This window comes from Callithrix jacchus, chromosome 20, assembly GCF_049354715.1.
Source record: "Callithrix jacchus isolate 240 chromosome 20, calJac240_pri, whole genome shotgun sequence".
NCBI lineage: Eukaryota > Metazoa > Chordata > Mammalia > Primates > Cebidae > Callithrix > Callithrix jacchus.
The window spans coordinates 46,166,775-46,191,665 of NC_133521.1; the positions used below are offsets into that span (position 1 = coordinate 46,166,775).

The following is a 24,891-nucleotide window of genomic DNA, read 5'->3' on the forward strand; positions in this document are numbered from 1 at the left end:
TGCTGGTGGAGATAGTGGTCATGGGTGCTGGGTCCTCCCCCCAGTGCTGGTAGTGATGGAGATAGAGGTCCTGGGTGCTGGGTCCTCCCCCGCAGTGCTGGTGGAGATAGCGGTCTTAGGTGCTGGGTCCTCCTTCGCAGTGCTGGTGGAGATAGTGGTCATGGGTGCTGGGTCCTCCCCCCAGTGCTGGTGGTGATGGAGATAGAGGTCCTGGGTGCTGGGTCCTCCCCCGCAGTGTTGGTGGAGATAGCGGTCTTGGGTGCTGGGTCCTCCTTCGCAGTGCTGGTGGAGATAGTGGTCATGGGTGCTGGGTCCTCCCCCCAGTGCTGGTGGTGATGGAGATAGAGGTCCTGGGTGCTGGGTCCTCCCCCGCAGTGCTGGTGGAGATAGCGGTCTTGGGTGCTGGGTCCTCCTTCGCAGTGCTGGTGGAGATAGTGGTCATGGGTGCTGGGTCCTCCCCCCAGTGCTGGTGGTGATGGAGATAGAGGTCCTGGGTGCTGGGTCCTCCCCCGCAGTGCTGGTGGAGATAGCGGTCCTGGGTGCTGGGTCCTCCCCCGCAGTGCTGGTGGAGATAGCGGTCTTGGGTGCTGGGTCCTCCTTCGCAGTGCTGGTGGAGATAGTGGTCATGGGTGCTGGGTCCTCCCCCCAGTGCTGGTGGTGATGGAGATAGAGGTCCTGGGTGCTGGGTCCTCCCCCGCAGTGCTGGTGGAGATAGCGGTCCTGGGTGCTGGGTCCTCCCCGCAGTGCTGGTGGTGATGGAGATAGCGGTCCTGGGTGCTGGGTCCTCCCCTGCAGTGCTGGTGGAGATAGCGGTCCTGGGTGCTGGGTCCTCCCCCACAGTGCTGGTGGTGATGGAGATAGCGGTCCTGGGTGCTGGGTCCTCCCCCGCAGTGCTGGTGGTGATGGAGATAGCGGTCCTGGGTGCTGGGTCCTCCCCCGCAGTGCTGGTGGTGATGGAGATAGCGGTCCTGGGTGCTGGGTCCTCCCCCGCAGTGCTGGTGGTGATGGAGATAGCGGTCCTGGGTGCTGGGTCCTCCCCCGCAGTGCTGGTGGTGATGGAGATAGCGGTCATGGGTGCTGGGTCCTCCCCCCAGTGCTGGTGGTGATGGAGATAGAGGTCCTGGGTGCTGGGTCCTCCCCCGCAGTGCTGGTGGAGATAGCAGTCCTGGGTGCTGGGTCCTCCCTGCAGTGCTGGTGGTGATGGAGATAGCGGTCCTGGGTGCTGGGTCCTCCCCTCAGTGCTGGTGGTGATGGAGATAGCGGTCCTGGGTGCTGGGTCCTCCCCCGCAGTGCTGGTGGTGATGGAGATAGCGGTCCTGGGTGCTGGGTCCTCCCCGCAGTGCTGGTGGTGATGGAGATAGCGGTCCTGGGTGCTGGGTCCTCCCCGCAGTGCTGGTGGTGATGGAGATAGCGGTCCTGGGTGCTGGGTCCTCCTGCCTTTGCTGTTTGCCATGGAGTCACCTGAAGCCCAGGAGTGAGATCCCGGGTGGATGAGCAAACCGAGGCTCAGTTAGTTCACAGAGCTCACCCTAGGTGGGGACCAGACCAGCGAGCCCCGACCTCCTGACCCCCACGTGGCAGGCGCCCCCCACCTGTAGTTCAGCACTCCTCACTGCACCAGCCCCTTATTTATTTACTTACTTATTTACTTATTTCTCTATCTCTTCTTCGTCCCTGCACATAACTTTTTATTTCCTCACTGTGCTTTTCCATTACGGCGGCAGTGTACGCAGCTGATAAGATCAGTCCCCGGAGATGGGACAAAGGGGCCGCCATCGGCTGGAGGGCTGGTCATATCCTGCCCGAAAGGGCCGAGCAGGGCCTGAGATGCGGGGGAGATGCTATCTTGGGGTTTATTGTGTCTCGTGAGGGCACCTCCCACTCCGGTCCCCCGCCCTCTCCCTCCCTGCCCAGGGGCCCAGGCGCCAGGCACTCAGGACCCGCCTCTGCCCCCTAGGCCTGACACCTCCTCGAGTGTCCCTTGGGTCCCCCAACCCTGTCCCTGTGCCCTGTGGGCGGGTGTGCCGTGGGCATGGGCTTCGGCCCCAGGTGCCCGTCTGGATCCATGTGGGAGCTGCTGCGGGTCTTGAGCTTGTCCCTAGCCTCCCAGAGCCTCACTGTCCCTCCCCGCTCCCCCCCAGTGCTGCTGGAGACAGTGGCCTTGGTGACTCCGTCCCTGCTGAGGGTTCCCACCTCGAAGGTCGGAGCCCCTGGTCCCGGCTGCCCCAGTGCCACCAGCTGCTGCCTTCCTTGACTCAGCAGTTAACTCCTGGGAATTTATCCCAGAAGAATTGTCCCAGCATGCAGGGGCTCAGGGCAGCATGTTGAAGACGGCAAGCCATTTTTTTCTCTTTTTGCTGTCCTGCCACGTTTCTTCCAGAGAAGGAAGATGGTTCTAAGGGCAGCAGAGGCCACGTGGGGGTGCCCATTTGTGGGTCGCCCTGGCACACATGGTGTCCAGACAGTAGCAGATACAGGGCAGCCCTCAGGGAGGCCCCACCCCGACCCGCCACCTTTAGCTGTCATTCCGCCAACCCCAGCAGCCCTGAAGGCCTAGGGCTCCAAAAATGGGAGGCTATGTTCCATCTCTTCGTCTCTGTGGCAGGTGGGAGGCGGGGGCTGTTTAGTGGGGCTGGTGTCGCACAGTGCTTGATTTGGGGGCCAGTGGGGATCCTGAGTGGAGGTGCCGGGGAGGGTGCTGAGTCTGGGGGATGCCAGCGTGTGCTCCCTGCAGGGCCCCTGCTGCTTCTGGTCTTCCCCACCCTCCTGAGCCCCTGCCTGGCCTGTGTCTGACTCACAGCCACCTGCCTCTCTGTGGGGCCAGGTCTTCTCTGACCCCGGTCTTCTCATCTGCATTGGGGAGATCAGTGCCACGACAGCACTCTCTGTGGCTTCCCATAAAACCACACGCGGCTTTTAGAAGAGGAGACACGATCACAGTTCACGGAAGCACCTCCTGCCTCCGGTGCTCACGTGGGGCTGGGCTCACCCGGGCACAGGCCCCATACCCCAGGTAGAGCCCCAGGTGCCAGGTAGACCTCAGGCTCCCGAGGCCTCAATCTCCTCCTGGTTAGCCCTCCACCTGTGGAGGTGACAAGCCTGAAGGGCCAGTGAGGCTCGGGGGCAGCAGCCTTTTCTGGAAGGGACTTTTCCATCCTAAGGGGGTGGCAGTGTCCTGACACTCAGTGGGCGCTGACACCCTTACCAGCACCTGCCTGGGTGTCTACGGCTGCCATCAGTGGGGTGGGTGCTGCCAGCCTGGGTAGGATGGTCTCACTGGACTTCTCCCATTTATGGATCATAGATGGAGCCTCCAGAGGGCAAATGAACAGTGGGAAGGAAGGGCCCTCCAGGGCACGCAGACCCTGGAAAAACAGGGCCGAGGCTGGGGCGCCCAGGCCGATAGGACACAGATAAGGTAAAGAAAATACATCCTGTGGCAACAGCTTTATCTGACATCCTGCTTCCAGTCACCGATAGGACGAGGCAGGGCTGGAGAGAGCCAGGGACCTCCACCCCAGTTCTTGGGCCTCAGGGTCCCCAAAGACCAGACTACTAGGGCCTGGGGGCAAATTGGCTCCCTCTCCCCACTTCACAGGCAGAAAGACAAGGCCTGGGACCCAGGGCATTTAGCCTTCCAGAGCCCCAAGAGCCCTGGAGTCTCCGAACTTTGAGGCCACGTGAGGCTGTGGTTCTCAGGCTCAGCCCTGGGGAGGCGCCACAGAGGGGCAGAGATGCCACCCAGGGTCGGGGGAGGAAAGAGCCCCTCGCCGGGCCCTGCCCACAGACCCTTTGGGGCGAATGGAGGGACATGTGCCCCCCCCTGTGCACAGTGAGGCTCTGCCTGCTGGTCCAGCTGCCCCAGAGGAGCCAGAGGTGCTGGTGTCTCAGACCACAGCCCCCTCCCCTGAGAACCCCATGGAAGGGGTTCAGACAGGTGAGACCTGGCTCTGAGCTGCCCTCAAGGCCTCTGAAAGGGCAGTTCTGGGCCTAAGCACTGCCCGGCTGCCCCCTCGGGGCCAGGGCCTTGCCCTTCCCTTACACACACCCCTCTCCAGGATGGGCCACTGGGCCCGCAGGTGCAAGGGGCCCCCAGGTCTCTGCAGGGGAGCTGGGCCCCACCCTGCCTTCCTCGCTATTCCCAGGCGGTCCCAGCTCTGCCATTAGCTGAGGCCAGGGTTCAGCCCGATAAAGATGGGCTGTTGTTCTGTGTCAAAAAATCAATAATCCCAGCGATGTTCCCGGCGATAGCAAGAGGAGTTCACAGGCAGCAGCTGGCGGGTGGGCGGGGCAGGCCGGGACTGCAGCACCTGGGCCCAGCCCTTCCGCTGCTCACTTGCCCAGCAGCTGACGCAGCTGCTCCGCGGTGGACGCCAGGCCCAGGCTTGGCCAAGCCCAGTCCAGGCCCCTGCACCTGCTGCTCCTTCCTGCCCGGCCGGGGCCTCCCCAGGGTCCTCTGGCTGGGTCACCTCCCAGGCCTTGCTGCCGTCCTCCTCCACACCCAGGCACTCAGGTCCACGGTGTCCCAGTGCCTGGGGGACGCAGCCGTCAACAGCCCAGCTCTGAGGGGCTGACAGTCTGTTGGGAAGACAGAGTTCATGAAATCAAGACGTCTGCCCCTTGGTGCCCCCAGGAGGCGGCGGGCACTCTGGGGACCTCGGAGGCACAGAGGAGTGGGAGGACCTGGCATCGTCCTCCACACGGACAGGTCCTGGCATACTGCCATGTGGACTGGCCCTGAGGCAGCACTGCGCCTGGAACCAGCACCCCCTGCCGTCAGCTCCCGCTGCCTGCTGACCCCGCCCTGGCCCCCTGCGACGTGAGCTCTGAGCACAGCTTGGCAAGGAGAACACTGGACTGGGTGTGCATGTGCTCAGGGGGTGGCTCACAGGGCACCAGGCCCACCTCTGACAGAGAGAGCTGGACAAGCACAGCCGCTGGCATGACCCCCATGGAGCTTCCAGCATGTGCCCCACCCTAAGGGAAGTCAGCCCCGCAGGCCCAGCCCCCCACAGCCATCCACTGTTAGTTCGGGGTCCAGGAAACATCTCAGGAAGGCAGCTTCTGGGATTCAAAGCCCTTCCCTAACCTCTGGCCTGGGGTGAGAAGAAAACCCTTGTCCAGAAGGCCTGGGGCTCTGGGCCACCCCTGGGCCCTCCACTGGCCTCCAGGGTGCTCTGAGGGCTTCAGGCCAGCAGAGGCCAGACACCATGGCCAGGAGGCCAGTGTGGGCCAAGCCAGGCAGAAGGCAGAAGAGACCAGAGCAGGGGGGTGAGGGGAGACCAGGGCAGAGGGCGGGAAGGCCAGAGCAGGGAGTGGGAGACAGCACGGAAGGGGCTTGGGGGAGACCAAGGCAAGGGGTGGGAAGACCAGGGCAGGGGTCAGGGGGCACCAAGGCAGGGGACCAGGGTGGAGGAGCTGGAAGCCTCCCAGGAGGCGGTGGGCCTGGGTCTTCCAGGGCAGGGCACTGGGGGCCTTGGGCAGGCCCCTCCTGTTTCCCCTCAGTGAAATGGACTTAGGTCTTACGCTGGGGCTTGGCTCCAATGCTGGGTTCACAATAACACAGAATAATCCAGAAACAACTGAAAGGGGGCTTGGCAAGAGGCTGCCCCAGAGTGGGCAGGCAGGGCAGGCTGTGCCCCGAGTTCGTGTCCACAGGGCAGGGGCCATCACCAGGTGTGTGCAGGGCACAGCTCTGAGGAGCAGAGCCATTTCCCCAGCATGGCTGGAGGGCCCGGACGTATGTGAAATCTGTTTCTTCAGCAGCAAAGCTGGTCCATTTTTCTCCCCATCCCGGGCATGCAGCTTGTAGGCTCCTCCACCGCCTCTCCCAGACCCAGCCCTCCTGCGGGGACCCACCCGGGGAACCCAGTGGGAGGCAGGGTGGGAACCCTCACCAGGCCTCCGAGAGGCAGGTAGCTTTGCCGCCAAGGCCTGCTGCGTCCGTGGCTCCGTCTCCCTTCTCCCTAGCAAGTGTGAGACTTTTCCTTCCATCTTGGCTGTCCTGAGTGCTGCGGCCGGGGCCACCGCAGCGAGTGAGGGCTGGGGTCCTACTGGCCTTTCCGTGTGGCCTTCTGCCCAGCAGCTCCCATCTGGGAATGGGGAGGGGCTTCATGGAGGGCCTACTGCCTTATGGGTGGCATTCACTGCAGGGGGGTCTGGCCTGGGCTGCAGTCCTGGGTTTGCAATCAGAAGGACCTGGGCGTGACTCTCCCATGCCAGTTGCTGGCTGTGTAACCTCGGACATGGCCCCCCAACTTCTGTCACCTCTCTCTGTCCTGGGGCCTCAGCTGCCATGCAGATCACAGGCTTTTCCAGCCAGGAGGGTCTGACTTTGGAGCTCGTGACCTTGGGCAGGTGACCTCACGCCCCGTGAAATGGCTCCAGGCCCTGGGGGGCCCCGAGGGCTTTGTGGGAACCAACCTCGTGTGATCAGCCAGGGAATCGGCACGTGGCATCATGGTGGAGCTCGAGGGCCAGGCCCACACTGTGCTCAGGAGGACAGACGGCCCGGCTTGCCCCGCCCTGCCTGTGCAGCTGACCCCCAGCCACGCTGGTCTGCCTGCCGTGTGACCCTGGGGATTCACTCGCCCCTCTGGCCTCGGTTGGAAGCCGATGTGCTCAGGGCCCGCACGGTTGTGCGCCAGCCTCACCGCCAGCCTGCTGACCCGCAGAGACTTCCAGAACCCACCAGTCTGGCCTTTTCCTCCCCCCGCCCCACTCCTTTTTCTTTCCTTTCTTGTGACTTTTATCAAAGGCAAACAGCATGATCCCTGAGACGGGGCCGCTCCCAACAAAGCCTGGCCAGGCTGGCCTGTGGGAGTCACAGGGCGGGGCCGGGCGGAGTGATGGCGCCGATTAGATAAGTGGGTGCTGGGGTGACCCCACAGTGGGCACTGACTACAGAGCCCACTATCTGGGGTGGCTGGACTTGGCACAGGCTGATGGCACAAACAGAGGCTGGCCCTGGCAGGCCAGAAGCCCAGCTGTGTGCAGGAGGGGCCCGGTTCCCGGTCACCGACACACCCACCGGGTGATGCCTTCACCTGCCACGTCAAGTCACACCTGGAAGCCAGACTGCCAGGGCCATGGGTCAGGTGGGGAAACTTAGGCCTGGGGAGGCCGGGGCGGCTGAGCAGAGTAGCTTCAGAAAGCAGATGAGCTGGGTGGAGCCCTGGCTCCTCTATCGGAGAGCAGCTTTGGGGTCTGGACTTGGGAGCAACTGCCCTCCCTGCTGTGTGACCCAGAGCTGGTTGCTGGAGTCTCTGGGCCTGCGGGATGAGAGCAGATGCTCCCCACAGGCTGGCATCCACATGCAGGTCAGGAATGGGCCACAGCGCCTGTGCTGGGCACTGTTACCCGAGTAGCTGAGGGAGGCCACAGGGGCCTCTAGGGCCTCAGGGGCAGAGCCAGAGCCCAGGAGTGGGGGCCAAGTCCAGGGGCAGCCTTGGGCTGCCCACCTGGTGCAGTTTCTCAGCCCATCTGGGCAACTAGGAGAGAGCAGCGCTAGCCACACCAGCAGACACACCCCATAACCTCACAGCATGAGCCCATTAGGGGACGTAATGCTGGCATCCCCTTCTCCACATGGGTAAACTGAGGCTCAGAGGACATACAACTGCTGGCAAGCCGGGCAGAGGCAGGACGTGGCGCCAGGCCTGTGGATTGCAGACCCCAAGCTCTCCCTCCCCGGGCACCCCCAAAAGGCCCTGAACTCACTCTGGCCAGACCCTCAGCCAGGCTCACCACTCTGTGGAGTGGGCCCTGAGCCTGGCCCCAGCACGCAGCGCTGAGCTCTGCTTGGTCCTCGGCCCCCACTGCTTCCCTCCCCACGGGGTGCCGTCAGAGGGTTTTAAGACCCATGTGGACGTTTGAATCATAAATAGGCAATGGCTGGAACATCTCATTTGCTGCCTTGCAGAGGCTTGGGGGTGAAATTGAATCCCAGCACGGCGTGTTTGTTCTAGAAATGGCATGTGCGGGCTTGTTTGCCTGCACAGATTAGTCCTTGTCCCAGTGCTGTGCCTGGAGTGGCGGCCCTGTGCCCCCGGCGGGGCTTACGCATGCGGCCTGGGGTTCACCCCCTCCTCGGGAGACCCGTCTAGAGATGGGGAGACTGAGGCCAGAGCGGTAAGAGTCAGCCATGGGGCCACCAGCCACTCCCTCCCACCTCAGCATCCCCTGACCCCAGGCCCCTAGGCCCCTTGGCCCCTTGGCCCCTTGGCCTCTCACCCTCACTCACGGACACCTTCACCCATTCCCAGGCCTGAGTCAGGTCCACTCCCTCCCACCTCAGCATCCCCTGACCCCAGGCCCCTTGGCCCCTTGGCCTCTCACCCTCACTCACGGACACCTTCACCCATTCCCAGGCCTGAGTCAGGTCCACTCCCTCCCACCTCAGCATCCCCTGACCCCAGGCCCCTTGGCCCCTTGGCCCCTTGGCCTCTCACCCTCACTCACGGACACCTTCACCCATTCCCAGGCCTGAGTCAGGTCCACTCCCTCCCACCTCAGCATCCCCTGACCGCAGGCCCCTTGGCCCCTTGGCCTCTCACCCTCACTCACGGACACCTTCACCCATTCCCAGGCCTGAGTCACGTCCTCAGGAGTCACCCCATCTGCCAGGAGTAGGAGGCCTCACCCGCCCCACTTTCCAGTGCAGTTATACTTCTGTCTGCAGGAACGGGCTAGAAACAGGTGGTGTGAGCAGGGGGGTGTTGAGACCACCACGGCCTCTGTGTTCACCTGCACAGGTCGTGTACCGCACAAGGGCACGGGGGCGAGCTGGGGCTGAGGTCAGCCATGCTCCCCTCACGTATCCAAGCGCCTTCTTGGCCCTGCATCCAACCCCCAAGAGGTGCCTTTCTCCTGCACAGCCTCCTGGAGACAGCAGCCTGAACCCTGGTCCAGGGAGATGGGTTGTCATGGTGACCACTGCCCTGGTCCCCAGCCCCACACCCCTCCAATCCCTGGACTCCCTGAAGGCCCCTCACCCAGCCCCCGGCCATCCCTCAGTGGTGGGTTCTGCCCCTGGGCAAGGGGAATGACCACCTTTATCAGAGCCAGGCCTCTCTGGCGGTGTGTGATACCCAGAAGGGGCAGCCGCCACGGGAAATGCCAGCCACGCTCTTATCTGGGAGACTGGGTCAGCTGGCCCTGGAGCTCCGATTAGGGAGCAGGACCGTTTGCCTGTGGGTACAGCATGGGCCGGGTAGGGTGGGCACCAGCTCTGCCCTCCCCCTTCCCCATGAGGGCAGGAGACAAGCGAGAGCCCAGAGCCGCCAGGACAGGGGCCTCGGCACCCCCGAGGTGTGTCATAGGGCAGGTGTGGACACTGTAGGCCACGCTCTTCCTACCCCTCCAGAGGCAGGCACCAGTCCCGGGTGCACAGCAGGGGCTCCCAGCGGGGCTCCATGCCCAGCAGGCCTACAGGCTCTGCTCACGAATGTTCTGGAACCTGAGGGGAAGGCACGTGACCCCCTTCCCTCTCTGAAAGGAAGTCACAGCCACTCGTGGGTCTAGATGTGCCCTCAGGAGCCTCTCAGGCCCCTTGGCCCCCCAGCCTCTCTGCCTACCAGGCCCCAGCAGGATAGAGGTTCTCGTGCAGGGCCTGCCCCACCCAGAGTTTCTGGCAGTCCAGATGGGATTCCACACACTTCCCTCTGACCCAGGCCTGGCTGTGGGGTGATGCACAGGCTCACTTGATGGTGGCACTCAGGACCTGCCAGAGGCTGGACAGAGACAGGGACAGATGGGTACACACAGGAGCTCCCCTTTAGGGAGTCTCTTCTCTCCCATGCACACCCCCAGGGGCCAGCCGGGTGGGGGTCAGAGACGCAGGTGCGGCCAGGACAGGAGGGGCTGGGCCCCCACCACCATTACATGCGGGGGTGCCTTTGGAGCCAGGCCTCCAGGTTTGGACCCCACGTGCCCCACCGCGAGCCGCGTCACCTCCAAGGGCCTCGATGTCCTCATCTGTGCAGGGGGATGACTGTTCCCAGACCCCGTAGGGCGGTGAGATGCTGTCTGGCCTGTGTGATGCTGGCATGGCTCACAGCAGTCACCCTGTGGTGCCATGCCTGCAGTGGCAGGGCAGGAGGGCGGCCTGGGGGTCAGAGCCCTGAGCCTGGACCCGGGCATTCTGGGTGGGCTGGCAGTTGTGAGGTTGGGACGGCAGAGCTGCTCCTGCCACCCCCAGCCTTCTCTTCCCCTCCTGGAGATGATAAAGGGGCTCGGGCCTCCTCGGCCTCTCAGTCCTGGTTCACTGCCATCTTATCTGCCCTGGGGAAGACAAAGACCCAGTTAAAACGTTTTAGCAGGGCCTCCCGGCGTATTTACATGTTATCTCTGCCATTAGGCAAGCAGCTATCTGATCATCAGGCCCATTAAGGCCACAGCCTGCCCAATCGGGGCTCCAGGAAGTGGGGCCGCCACAGCACTGCGGCCAGGGGACCAGGCCAGGCCACATGAGGCCTCCGTGGGCCCGGTAGCCCTGGCCACAGCAGAGTAGAGGTGGCCTGGCCTTCCCGGGCAGAGGGTGGGTAGCCTGGGAGGAGCCGCTCCCTGTTGTCCACTGAGCAGACTTAGGCTCCAGAAGGCGGGTAGGGGCCAGGCGTGTGCGTGTCCTCAGCAGCCGTGCTCAGTTAGCGTGACCTGCGGCTTCGCACAGCAAGCGTGTGTCCTCTGCCAGCCTCGAGGCTCTGAGTCCCAAGGCCAAGTGTCGGCAGCGCCAGGCGCCTTCCAGAGGTTCCCTCCTGCTGCTGTCGGCTTCTGGGGGCCCCAGGTAACCCTCAGGGCTGCATCCTGTCTCCACATCGATCTTCTCACGGCCGTCTCTGTCTCTGCTTTTCTGTCTCTTAGAAGATACTTGTCATTGGATTTAGGGCCCACCCGAGAATCCCACTGATCTCTAATCTGATTACATCTGCAAAGACCCTTTTACGGAATAAGGGTGCGTTCATAGATCGCAGGCCGATGCATCTGTTGGGGGCCACCAGTCTGTCACGACACAAACTCATGCCAGCCTTGCATTGGGCGGCCGGGCTCTGTGGGCCTGTCCACCTGCAGCCCTTGCCCAGGGACAACCACCATCTCGGGGCTCACAGCTCACTGACACCCAGCCGCCCCTGCCACTCAGCCCCAGGCCCCGAGGACTGCCACCCTCCACTGACCCTTGGGCCGACCCTGGTGGGAGGCGGGCTACACAGGCCCCAGACCGGGCACACCTCATGCCTGCCATGTCTCTCTGCAGACGAGCTGGAACCGGTGGTGCAGCGTGGGCAGAGGCATGTGCGGGCCCGACTCAGCCTCGCCGCGGGCCTGTCCTGGGGCCCGTTCCACGGGAGCATCCAGACCAGAGCCTCGTCCCCCGGGCAGGCGGAGCCGGTAAGGACCCTCCACCCCCCACCCCTGCCCACCCGCCTCATTCACACCCCCAGCCAGGCCCAGCTTAGACGCCAGCCCAGGAGCTCTGGCCAGTTGGTGTAGAGCCTGTGGGGAGATGTGGGCCTGAGACATTGGGACCTGAAGGGCAGGGAGGGATTCACTGCCTGGGGGCCCGGGGAGGCCTTCCTGTGGGAGGGGATATGGGGCCTTTGGTACCTCTAGAAGGACTTCCTGGAGGAGGGGTTCTTTAAGCAGAACCTTGACGGATGAGTGAACATTGGGGCAGAGGAGAAAGGTGTTCAGGGGAGGGAGGCCAGGCCTTGGGGTGCTGGGATGGCGGTGACTTCCTGCTGCAGCAGAGGGCAAGAGGGCGGTCCTGCGTCCGTCCCCGTGGATGCTTCTGACTCAGGCGCTGCCTTGGGCCGTGGTCTCCGTGGCCTCGACACGTGTGTCATCTCCTTGGTGATGGCCCCCGCCTAGCAGAGGCTTCCAAGCCAGCTGCTAGACCCGAGCGCCTGTGTCGTTTGTCTTGGATCTGCTTCTGAGGCTACCTCCTACCTAGGACAAGTCAGTACGGTTTCCCCCTGAGAGGGTATAATGGTTTCTTTTAAAGTACATCTCAGCTAAGAAAGGGCGCTGGTGTAGAGAAACCTGTAGGTCTGCGTGGGGCTGCGTCGTGGGCGGCGTAGGGTCCGGGGCCGGGTCTCCAGACCTTGGAAAGGCCTGCCACGGTTCCAGTCTGCAGCCCAGCAGAGGCCTCCTGGGCCGTCCACACAGCCTTTTGCAGCTGAGCAGGCAGACGCGTGTCCTGGGCCGCTCAGGGAGTCATTGGGGAGGTGGCCCAGGACAGAGAGTGTCCCCCTTCACCAGGCCCCCGAGTCTCCCACCTTGATGCTGTTTCCTTGCTATGTGTCCCCAGGCAGGCCCCTGCCCACTCTGAGTCTCCACTTCCTCAGGCTTTGGGACCCACAGGGGCGCCTAAGGCTTGGTGTCTGAGTCTGCAGACCCTGAGCAGGCAGCGTGGCAGGGCGACACACTCTTCTGTGAAGGAGGGAAGCCCATGGCACCACTGCCTGCCAGGGCAGCTGGGAGGTCACGTGAGGTGGTCAGGGTGGTGCTTGCCACAGGGCATGGCTCAGTGGGCACTGCAGCCAGCAGCCCTGCAGGAGGGGTGCCTGCCTGGCCCCATGGCCTGGGGCAGGGGTGGAAGAAGAGCTGTGGAAGATGAGTGATGGGGGACTTTGGCTCCATGGAAGGAGTCACACTTCAGCTGCCCCGCAGGAAGGAAGCCATGGTGTGGAGGTCTGGCTCTGTGGGCACGAGCCCCATCACTGTGCACACGCAAGCGGCAGCTGACCTTGCTGGGATGCTGGGATATGAGGATGTTGGCAGCATTTAATGGTTGCCAGGAGGAATGAGTGGATAGAATGGGAGCTCCGTGGCTCCCATCCCTGAACTCTCAAAGTGTCACAAAAACACATAGGTAGTGACCAGGAGCAAAGGCACAGGGGCTAAGACCACAGGCTCTGTGAGTTCCAGACACACCACACGCCCATCCTCACTTCCTTCACCCCCCAAGGGCATATCCATGTCTATGACATGGATACTGCCATCCCATTTTACAGATGAGAAACCTGAGACTCCAAGAGGCTAAGTCAATTAATTCCCCAAGTACCCAGGACCAAACAGCAGGGGAAGAATTGGAACCCACAGCTGCCTAACCCCAGAGACCCTTGAAGGCTCCCTAATGACAGGGCTGTGGGGCTGTCCAGGCCCCCCCCACTGTGGGGGTGTCCAGGCAGTCACCACCCCCCACGCCAGTCCACCTGCCTCCACATTTTGTCCTGCTCTGGCCTGGGGCTCAGGCCATCCTGGGGATATGGGCACAAGGTTAGAAACCCTCCCAAGTGGGGAGATAACATGTGGGGCAGGAGGGGAGCCGGAGCCAAGGCAGGAGGAGCCTCTGAGGCTCTGTGGGGAGCCCCGCCTCCCTGGGGAGGAAGGAGCCCCCGAGAGCTCTTCCCTCCTCTGCTTTATCTCCCGCAGAATTAAATCCTTGATTAACCCTTATCTCCCCGGCAAGGCGCTATCTCCGCCTTGGCGCCGAGCGTCCAGACACACCGTCCAAGATGATTGATTTCTTCAAGATGTGCACGCCTTTCTGATACTTCATTTATTGTCTAAATATTTTTGCATTTTAGCAGGCCCCTGTCGCTCTTGGCTGAGACGTCCCAGCCCTGTCCCCCTCACCTCACCTCTGCCCCAGAGTGTCCCAGCAGCTGCCAGTTTTTTCTCTTCTCTTTGAAGAAGGAGAAGGGGAAGGGGCACAGATGAGATGCTGTGACCCTCCCCGCTGGCCTCCACAGGCCTGGGGCTTGCTCACAGATGGGAGTGTATGGGGACAGGTGGCTTCCCCCTCATTCCCCCACCTCTGGACATGGGAGGCGGGCACCCAAGGAGGAAACTGAGTGCACAGGTCCCCTGCCGAGTCAGGAGTGTGGACTCTGGCACCAACCTGCTGTGTGACCTGGGGCAGGTCACTCCCTGATGCAGCATGCCAGGGGCCAGATGAAAGGGGCCTGAGGGGCCCAGCCAGCTTCAGAAATTATAGTCAGTGCAGAAGAGACACTCATGGTAGAGGGGTGAGTGGATGGGTGGGTGGGTGGATGGATGGATGAGTGGGTGGGTGGGTAAAAGGGATAGATAGATGGATGAGTGGGTGACTGGGTGGGTGGGTGGGTGGATGCATGGGTGGATGGATGGATGAGTGGGTGACTGGGATAGATGGATGAGTGGGTGGGTGGGTAAAAGGGATAGATAGATGGATGAGTGGGTGACTGGGTGGGTGGGTGGGTGGGTGGATGCATGGGTGGATGGATAGGTAGAAGGATGGTAGATAAGTGGATGGATGGGTGGATAACGGATAGATACATGATGTGAGTGGATGGATGAGCAGGTGGGTAGATAGATGGATGAATGAATGGGTGGGTGGCTGAGAGGGTGGGTGGGTGGGTGGGTGGATGGATAGGTGGGTAGATGGATGGATGGGTGGGGGGGTGGATGGATGGGTGGGGGGTGGATGGACAGACGGACTGGCGGGTGGGTTGGTGGGTGGATGCATAGGTGGATGGATAGATGAACAGATGGATGGATGGATGGATGATGGATGGATGGGTAAATGGATGGGTGGGTGGGTGGATAGGTGGGTAGATAGATGGATGAATGAATGGGCGGGTGGCTGAGAGGGTGGGTGGGTGGGTGGATGGATAGGTGGGTAGATGGATGGATGGGTGGGGGGGTGGATGGACAGATGGACAGATGGACTGGCGGGTGGGTTGGTGGGTGGATGCATAGGTGGATGGATAGATGAACAGATGGATGGATGGATGGATGATGGATGGATGGATGGATGGGTAAATGGATGGGTGGGTGGGTGGATGGATGGGGGGTAGATGGATAGGTGGGTGGGTGGATGATGGGTGGATGGGTGGGTGGGTGGGTAAGTGGATGGATAGGTGGTGGATGGATGGGCATATGGCCTGAGGCCCAACCCCAGTGAAAACTGAAGGGAGAGTGCTTGACTGAGCTCCCCAAGCCTGGCTTTCCCCTGCTATGAGGACAGGTTCTGCCATGGCGATGACACCTGATGCCAGGCTCTGGAACTCCCTGCACGGTTTGAGAGGACTCCCCAGACCCTATGGTGTCTCCAGAAGTCCTAGCCCCATCTCCAGATAAGAGAACCTCAGGCCATCATGGGTCAGGGACCCCCTGCTAAGTTCTCCTGAGCACAAACCATTTCTTATGTGGAATTGTGTTCTGAGTTATATTTTATTCCGGAAAAAAGAAGTCAGAAATGAAGGCGTGGGAAAGGCTGGGGGCCTCTGAGGCAGAATCTGCGGCCCCAGTGACCCTTGGCTTGGGGACGCCTCACCCCATTCTCCCTGTCTTCATAGGGCTTTCTCTGCCTTCTCCTCTCTTTTGAAGACAGGAGCCATTGTACTTAGGCCCACCCTAATCCACGATGGCCTCTTGGAATTTATAACTTACCCCACCAGCAAGAACCCTTCTTCAAAATAAGGTCATGTTCACAGGCTCTGGGTGGACATCTTTGGGGACCAACATTCAGCCCACGGCTGGACTAGCAAGGGACAGATCTGGGGCTCAGCCAGACAGCTCCTGCACCTCTGTAAGCAGCCCCTAAGGGGCCAGGCAGGTCCAGCCCTGGCTACAGAAGGCCATGGAGGAAGCAGATGAGGTGCCCTGCAGCCTGTGGGCACTCTGGTGGTGGGAGACAGGACAGCATCCAGGCCAGGCCTGCCACTGCCTTCGCTGGGTCTGTGGACCTTTCCTCTCCATGTCTCTTGCTGGTCGGTGTCCATGCCTCAGTTTCCCTGCCAGCAGTGGTAGGAGCTGGGCAAGTGTCGCAGGATCTGGGAGGCACCAAAAATGTGAAGAGGCCCTGGAACCCCTTCCAACACCTTAGAAAGACTGAGCTATGGGTAGGAGCAGCCTGTCCTTCCCCGGCCCCGACTACCCCACCCCTGGAGCAAGGAATGGAACTTGCCGGGGTCCCTGCATCTGACACCTTTGGAGGGCCAGCACAGCACCTGGCAGTTTCCCAATATCCAGAACCCAGGCACATTGCCGTGACCTGGCATTGCAGTTCCCTCCCTTGTGCAGTTCCTTCCCCTGCGCAGTTCCCTCCCCTGCGCAGTTCCCTACCTGTGCAGTTCCCTCCCCTGCGCAGTTCCCTGTGCAGTTCCCTCCCTGTGCAGTTCCCTCCCCTGCTCAGTTCCCTGCTCAGTTCCCTCCCCTGCGCAGTTCCCTGTGCAGTTCCCTCCCTTGTGCAGTTCCTTCCCCTGCGCAGTTCCCTCCCCTGCGCAGTTCCCTACCTGTGCAGTTCCCTCCCCTGCGCAGTTCCCTGTGCAGTTCCCTCCCCTGCGCAGTTCCCTGTGCAGTTCCCTCCCTGTGCAGTTCCCTCCCCTGCGCAGTTCCCTCCCTGTGCAGTTCCCTCCCCTGCGCAGTTCCCTCCCTGTGCAGTTCCCTCCCCTGCGCAGTTCCCTGTGCAGTTCCCTCCCCTGCGCAGTTCCCTCCCCTGCGCAGTTCCCTCCCCTGTGCAGTTCCCTCCCCTGCGCAGTTCCCTCCCCTGCGCAGTTCCCTGTGCAGTTCCCTCCCCTGTGTAGTTCCCTCCCCTGCGCAGTTCCCTCCCCTGTGCAGTTCCCTCCCCTGCGCAGTTCCCTGTGCAGTTCCCTCCCTGTGCAGTTCCCTCCCCTGCGCAGTTCCCTGTGCAGTTCCCTCCCCTGCGCAGTTCCCTCCCTGTGCAGTTCCCTCCCCTGCGCAGTTCCCTCCCCTGCGCAGTTCCCTCCCTGTGCAGTTCCCTCCCCTGCGCAGTTCCCTGTGCAGTTCCCTCCCCTGTGTAGTTCCCTCCCCTGCGCAGTTCCCTCCCCTGGGCAGTTCCCTCCCCTGCACAGTTCCCTCCCTGTGCAGTTCCCTCCCCTGCGCAGTTCCCTGTGCAGTTCCCTCCCCTGCGCAGTTCCCTGTGCAGTTCCCTGTGCAGTTCCCTCCCGTGCGCAGTTCCCTCCCGTGCGCAGTTCCCTCCCTGTGCAGTTCCCTCCCCTGGGCAGTTCCCTCCCCTGGGCAGTTCCCTCCCCTGCGCAGTTCCCTCCCTGTGCAGTTCCCTCCCCTGCGCAGTTCCCTCCCTGTGCAGTTCCCTCCCTGTGCAGTTCCCTCCCCTGCGTAGTTCCCTCCCCTGCGTAGTTCCCTCCCCTGCACAGTTCCCTCCCTGGGCAGTTCCCTCCCCTGCGCAGTTCCCTGTGCAGTTCCCTCCCTGTGCAGTTCCCTCCCCTGCGCAGTTCACTGTGCAGTTCCCTCCCTGTGCAGTTCCCTCCCCTGCGCAGTTCACTGTGCAGTTCCCTCCCCTGGGCAGTTCCCTCCCCTGGGCAGTTCCCTCCCCTGCGCAGTTCCCTGTGCAGTTCCCTCCCTGTGCAGTTCCCTCCCCTGCGCAGTTCCCTGTGCAGTTCCCTCCCCTGTGCAGTTCCCTCCCCTGGGCAGTTCCCTCCCCTGCGCAGTTCCCTCCCCTGCGCAGTTCCCTCCCCTGCGCAGTTCCCTCCCCTGGGCAGTTCCCTCCCCTGGGCAGTTCCCTCCCCTGCGCAGTTCCCTCCCTGTGCAGTTCCCTCCCCTGCGCAGTTCCCTGTGCAGTTCCCTCCCCTGGGCAGTTCCCTCCCCTGGGCAGTTCCCTCCCCTGCGCAGTTCCCTCCCCTGCGCAGTTCCCTCCCCTGCGCAGTTCCCTCCCCTGGGCAGTTCCCTCCCCTGCGCAGTTCCCTCCCCTGCGCAGTTCCCTCCCCTGCGCAGTTCCCTCCCCTGTGCAGTTCCCTCCCCTGCACAGTTCCCTCCCCTGCGCTGTTCCCTCCTCCTTTCTGTGCCCTCTCAGTGCTGTTCCTTGGTCCCCCTCACCTGCACCCCCTCCCTTCCTCACCCTCCAGGCCTCAGCTGACATCCTGCCCCACTCCCCGTCTCAGCCTGTCCCTGTGTCTCTGTCACTGTCCCCTCCAGGCCTCCTGTTTCTGGCTGGCTCCGCGTGGCAGCATCCACGTGAGATTAGTTCTGGTCACTGTGTTTCCCACACCTGGTAACAGCTGCTGCACGAGGGACGGAGGGAGGGAGCGAGTGACCGAGTGACTGAGTAACTGAGTGAATGAAGTGACAGCAGCAGTGCAGTGGGCGGAGATAAGGGAGGGAGGGAGGGAGGGAGGGAAGGACTGAGTGAGTGAGTGAGTGCGTGGAGGAAGTGACCAGAGTGACCAAGTGGGAATCTCATGGTCTGCTTGCCATATAAGGGAGGAAGGGCGGGGAGTGAGTGAGTGAGTGAGTGAGTGAGTGAGTGAGTGACTGGGTGGTTCAAGTGACTGCAGCGATGCAGCAGGGGTCTCACGGCCTGCCTGGTGGATAAGGGAGTGAATGAATGAATGAGTGAATGGATGAAGTGACAGCAGTGATGCAGCAGGGGTCTCACGGCCTGCCTGGTGGATGAGGGAGTGAATGAATGAATGAATGAGTGAATGGATGAAGTGACAGCAGTGATGCAGCAGGGGTCTCACAGCCTGCCTGGTGGATAAGGGAGTGAATGAATGAGTGAATGGATGAAGTGACAGCAGTGATGCAGCAGGGGTCTCATGGCCTGCCTGGTGGATAAGGGAGTGAATGAATGAATGAATGGATGGATGAAGTGACAGCAGCGATGCAGCAGGGGTCTCACGGCCTGCCTGGTGGATAAGAGAGTGAATGAATGAATGAATGAATGAGTGAATGGATGAAGTGACAGCAGCGATGCAGCAGGGGTCTCACAGACCGGGCTTGTCATCCTGCGGGCCTCAGGCCCCTCACCAGGGAAATGTGCGCCTTTCATGGTAGGGGGAGACGGGTTCTGAGGACCAGCCATTGCCTCTGGTAAGGTGAGGGAGATGTGGGGACTTGTTGGGATGGGCTGGAGGACAGACGTGCTGGGACCTCACCAGCCTCAGCCTCAGCTCCTGCCCTTCGGTGAATCTGCTGCTGGCCTGCACTGGCCTGGGGGCAGCCAGGCAGCCCCGAGGGGCTTCTGCAGGGCCGGCCCTGGGCTAGGCCACCCCACCTTAGAACGCCCCCCGCCCCCCCCCCCAGAGCTGCTTCAGAGCTGCCCAGCGAGGCGTGGGAACAGCCTCAGATGAGGGTGTCAGAGCGGATGCAGCACAGATAGGGTTTCCAATGCCATCACAGCATCAAGACACTGACCTCTTTGTTGGGGGAGACAAGGAGCATTCTCAGGGCCGTCCAGGGAATTTAAAGTGGCCGCCTTTGTCCTGGGGCAGGTGGGGCCAGCCAGGGCCTGGAGGAGGGACAGGGGGACCCTGAGTGGTGGCAAGCAGGGCAGGCTCTAGAGCCCTCTTCGGACCCTGGACATACCTGACAAGGCTGGGCACTGAGCCTGGGGCACCCTAGGAAAGGAGACAGCCACAGCACCCACGTCTCTGAGAGTCTTGGCAGAAGGGCCAGGCCCCTCCTGGCTTGCCACCCCCTGCCCACAGGCAGAGCAGGGTCAGGAAGGGCCTGCGGAAGCAGAGAAAGAGCTACTGTTCCAGCCCTGGTCAGAGGTGGGGGAAAAAAAGAGACAGAGAAAAAAATAAACGGGCAGACCTGTGCCCAGCCAGACCTCCACAAGGGAAGCCGAAGCTGAAACTGGCTTCCTGCCCCAGCGTCTTCTGGCCCCAGCACCAGCAGTGGCTCCCCAGGGTGGGCTGGTGGCCCAGGCTGACCTGAGGGGTCCAGCCACCTGGCACCAGGCAAGATGCTGGCTCAGGGCTGGTCATGCCCACACGACCTCCAGGCTGGGGACCCTGGTGAGGCTTTGCTCCCCTCTCCCCTGGGGGATGTTGGGGGTGGCAGCCGCATCCCCAGGAGCCAGGGCACACTGGCAGTGAGGCTCTCACCCCTTCCCAGCCTGGGTCACAGAAGTGGAGGGAGTGGCAGGCCCCCCTGAGAGCATTTGGGGACAGGGAGGCCTGAGCTAGTCTTGAACCCCAAGGTCTCCCACCTGTTCCCTCCCAGCTGGGGGGAGCCGAGTGCCAGATGGGAGCCTCGACCTCCTTCCCCATGCCCCTCCCCACCTGCACACCCAGGCAGGCACCCCGTCATGCCCCACGAACTCGGGGTGCACTCAGTGGGGCCGGGTGGGAACATGGTGCCATCCCGCCACTCAGGACTGCCACAGAAAGTCCGGGGCTTGTGCAGCGTCAGCAGAGCTGTGGCGCGTGTGTTTTTATCATGCTGCGAACACGCTGCTCCTGGGAGTGATAAGCATTAAACCGACCGGGAGGCTGTCAGTCTCAGTTTGAGGGTTTAGAAATATTGGGACGAATAATTAGATTTCATATCGTTACCGCAGCACCCATCACAGGATCAAGCAGATTAATTTTTTTCACCCTCCTCTGCTCATTAATATTCATTAGAGGCTCAGGAAGGCCAGGGTGGGGAGGGCCAGGCCCAGCAGCCTCGCCAAGCACTGCCCGTCCAGCTTGGGCCCATCCAGCTCAGGCACAGCTGGGACACAGGAGCCTCTGGTCATCCACCTTTGTGCCAGGAATGTGCCTGTCCATTGCCCCTGGGGTTTGCCCCCCCGACCTGCCCCAGCAGAAGCCCCTGTCCGAGTCCGCAGGGACCCACAGCGGTCATGCGGCTCCTCAGCCCTGCCCTGCGGCACTGGAAATCACTGGGGTGTCCTTTAAAAGGGGGGCACCCACCCAGTGCCAGCCTGCACAAAGCAGCTTCTTCAGGGAAGCCGCTTCCCCCCAGTGGACACTCAGCATGTGCTGCCCCAGAGGTTCCCCATGGATGGCACCCCCTGCCCTTGTCCTGCCAGGCCAACCCAAAAGCAGCAGCCAGGGCAAGAGCGAACACACATCCTGAGCTGAGGACGCGCCAGGCAGGTGCTGCACAAAGGCTTCACACAGATCGCGGCCCCCCAACGTCCTGGGAGGAAACTGAGTCCAGGGAGATGGGAGTGACCCCTGAGGCTTCCCCAAAAGCTAGTGGTGGGCAGGGGGTGGGTCCAGAGTGAGCAGGGGCACGGCCTCCCCTCCATCCTCCCAACAGCCACATGTGGAGAGGGCAGAGCCCCATCTGCAGATGAGAAGTGGAGCCAGGGTTTGGGGTGCCTGCTGGGGATGGCTTCGCACTGGGACTGCAGGGTTGCACCCACCCTGGGCCAGGGCCAGCCCCATGGCCAGCTTAGCTCTGCTCACCCGTTCTGTGACCGAGCCCTGTGGCAGCAGGCAGCTGGCGTGGGAGCCACTCGCTCTGCTGGCCAGCCTGCCCTAACCTTGCCCGAGTGATCACTCAGCGTCCCCAGCCCAAAGGCCAAATCTTGGTAGATTCCTGCATGCCTGTGGATGGGCTGAGGGGCAAGGGTGGCTCAGAGGGGTCCCTGCATGTGGGTCTGGCCATGCCCTGCCCAAGGTCACAGCAGGGAGACAGAGCCTGGCTGGAACCCCGCTGCCCGGCTCTATGGCACACAGGGTCCCATGCACGGCCAGCAAAGCCCAGGAAAGCTCATGGGATGGCACCTGGTGGGGAGGCCTCCAGACCCGAGGGGAACACCCTGCACCGTCGCCAGCCTGGCCCCTTCTACCATGCAGAGTTGTGCCGACGGCCGTCCTAGCCACAGGGCAGCACACACCTGTCCCGTGGCAGCGGCAGCATTCATGGGTGACACTGGCTTTTCCGTCAAAGGTCATGATGCAGGAAGTTTCTGATTAAAAGGCATTTATTTATACAGAACCAAAAGTGAGCGTGTTTACAGGAAGCGCTGGAAACGCGTGTGCGGCGACTCTGGGCACCCAGGTGGCTGAGCTTGGGGACCCACTGGCGCAGTGAGCAGCACGGGGCTGAGGGCCAGGGTGCTGAGGCTGAGTCAGCCTTGCGGGAGGGGCCGAGGCCTGAGGGGCAGCGGTGGTCACCCCTTCCTGCACCACTGCCTTCTACCCTTGATTGTGACCAGCACTGGGTAGCAGAGAGCAAGGCCACCAACTGCCCACCCCCACCCCTGCCCTGTCCCAGCCCCAGACTGCACTGAATGGGGTCCCTCGCATTTCCTCCACCATTCGGCCCGCATGCAAGGCACACAGGAAATGAGGCAGCCGTCCAGAGGGCCGAGCCCAGTGTTCCTTCCAGACTTAGCCCTGACAGAGTCACCACTGACAGCATGGCCCAAGGCACGGGCATGAGTTCTGTCCCTCCCCAACCGGGCCTCAGTTTCCTCACCCATGAGATGAGAGGAGGGCACTGCCTGCTTGCCGGGATGATGGTGAGGCTGAGTGGGCCAGGGCTGACCCTACCCAGTGTTGGCATCTCAGGCCCCCCAGGCAGGGGCCAACCAGCCTCAGGATAGGGACAGAGCCGCTGAGCCTGGCCGGTGCTCCCCTACTTCCACTGTGTGCTGGCCCTGGGAGCTGGCGGGAACATAGGTGGCCCTGCTGCGCCCTGTGGCAGTGAGGGGAGCCATGCTGTTGGGGGGATACTGAGGCCCAGGGGTTGCTAGGGAGGTGCCGTCTCGCCTGGGCTAATCTTGGCCCCGCCCACAGAGGTCATTCTGGAGGCATCCAGGGCCTGTGTGGGAGGATCCTGTGCCAGGGCCAGCTGTGTGGGGCCAGTGTTTCATACCCAGCACGCCCCAGGCCAGGGTGGGCGGGCAGTGGGGAGAACACAGACACAGATAGATACGGGTGTGCACTCAGGCGCTGCTGCTCCCTGGCTGTGTGGCCCAGGGCATGGTGCTCGATCTCTCTGGGCCTCGGTCTCCATGAGAACTCTGCACCCAGCCCAGGAAGGTACCTCTCCCTGCCGTGCCTTCCAGCCCCAGCATGGTGTTAGCCCCGCCAGCCAGCAATGGTACAGATGGCCCATGCCACGGCTCTGCCAGCTGTCGGGCCTGCGACCGTCCACAACCTGGCCGAGCAGCCAAGCCAGGAGGCAGAATCCGAGTCACGTGCCCACAGGAAACCCCAGGCAGGCTGCGGACTGACCCGTCCTCCATGTGTTCCTGCCCCCCCCCCCCCAGAGCCCAGCCCTGACCCTGCTGCTGGTGGAGGAGTCTTGCTGGCTGAGGATGCTGCCCCAGGCCCTGACCGAGGCGGAGGCCAACGCAGAGATCCACAGGAAGGGTCAGTATGATGCGGCGCCTCCGTCCCAAGCCTTCCGGAAGGTGGGGGTCACTTGGCTCTCCCAGGGCTGAGCCCTGGAAAGGAAAGCAGCCTGCTAGAGCAGGGGCAGGGGTGGGGGACAAGGAGCCACTGCCCTGGGCACTGCAGTGTGAGGCAGACACTCTACTGGGACCAGTTAGTCCCTGTGTGAGGATCCTGCCTGGCAGGCTAAGCCAGGACGGGTGTCCACTGCAGCGGGGATGGGGGCTTCTGCCCCTCTGTGGGATACCATCATCCCCCTCTCTCTTCCCTGGCTTGGCTGTACTTCTGGGAGCCCAGCAAGGGCAGCGGCAGGGACCCCGAGGCCGAGCTGGCTGGCAGGTACCACTGGACCCGAGCCCCATGCCATTGGTGTGGCTCCAGAGTAGTCAGAATGGTGTTCAAACCCAGCTGTGGGACCTGGGGCAAGGCCCTGCCTTCTGGGACCTCTGTTTCTCTATCTGGAAGATGGGTGTGAGCCTGAGGAAAGAGCCCAGTGGGGCACCCAGGGCTGGAGGCCTGAGAGCTGCCTCCCTGGAGCCTCCTGGACCTGCTGGAAGGTGGCAGCAGCCCGGGAGGAAGAGGGGCAGGAAATGGGCGTCTTGCAGGGCAGCCATACAGCCAGGGCAGGCGCACTTCCTGGCTCTTGGGAGACCCCGCCCACCCCTTGCTCTTCTGTATCAGCGCCTCCATCCCCCTGGGAAGGTCACCCCTGAGGGAATGGAAGTGCCACATGTGTCACTCTCAGCATCAGGACTGTGGGGACCCCTCCTTCCAGACATGGAGGCTCAGGTCCTAGGGGAGTACAGGGGCACACACCGCGATTTCCGAAGCCAGGCAGGCCGTCCGCCACAGCGTGGTCACCAGGACAGCTGTGCGCTCAGCGCCAGATACCAGTCTCATGGACCCTTACGTGCCTCTTGCCATTGTGCCTGCCAAGCAACGGCAATCCCAGCGGAGGCAGAGCTGTCTCAGGGACATCCCTGTCAACAGCCACACTGCAGCCCCCTCCCTATGGGGTGTCCAGGGAGTGATAGGTGCAGCGTGGCCTCCCCAGGGACATCCCTGTCAACGGCCACACTGCAGCCCCCTCCCTATGGGGTGTCCAGGGAGTGATAGGTGCAGCGTGGCCTCCCCCGTGCCCTGCCACCCGCTCCTGGGACCTGAGTCAGTGCCTCCCCCACGTGCCCCCATTCCCCCATCTGTAAGGCAGAGGGGACCCCAGCACCTCCTCCCCACCAAAGGGGTCCCTGAGGGCCCCAAAACGTGGGGGCCCGGTGTTGGTGCAGGGTGGGGACAGGCTGTGGCGCGTGTGGGCGGGGCTGGCTCGGGACTGAAGCCAGCACCACGGGTCACAGCCCAGGAGCCCAAGATGGACAAGCCGGCCCGGGCAGCCTGGGCATTGTGGGCCAAGGCTGCCCCCTGCAGGCGGATGCAGGAACAGCCACCCTTGGACGATACCTGGAAGAGCAGGGTCCATTCTAGGGCCCCTCAAAGGCCCCAACCTTTGGCCACCTTTCCTGAATGGCTGCCCAGGGTCTTCCACAGTTGCTCTAACACCTGCCCTCCACGTCATCCCTTTCCTGGGAGACGTCCCCAGGGCCCTCCCACTAGGACGGGTATAGGGCAGAGAGGCTGGGAGGCTGAGCATCCGGAGGGGACCACCCGCCTCACCCCCGAGGCAGAATGCAGCCAGCCAGCCACAGCTGTGAACCTGGGATGGCAGCTCTCCTGACCCCATCCTCCACCCCTTGCTTAGGATGGGACAGGGCAGTGGGGCACACAAGGTCCTGGG

At 62.6% G+C, this 24,891-nt stretch overlaps 1 protein-coding gene across 15 annotated transcripts in view; it reads left to right on the top strand.

The window, feature by feature from the left end:
* The window catches only part of ZFPM1 (zinc finger protein, FOG family member 1), a 78,902-nt gene that overhangs the window by 47,196 nt on the left and 6,815 nt on the right, over positions 1–24,891 (top strand). For 13 of the 15 annotated variants that reach the window (XM_035281588.3, XM_078357969.1, XM_078357970.1 and 10 more), the window contains 2 exons: positions 11,252–11,385; positions 22,976–23,078. In XM_035281588.3, coding sequence (XP_035137479.3) covers positions 11,252–11,385; positions 22,976–23,078 — 237 coding nt within the window. Of the gene's footprint in view, positions 1–10,860; positions 10,952–11,251; positions 11,386–22,975; positions 23,079–24,891 lie in introns of all 15 variants that reach the window. The other 2 variants (XM_054248749.2, XM_054248750.2) reach the window with 1 other exon arrangement.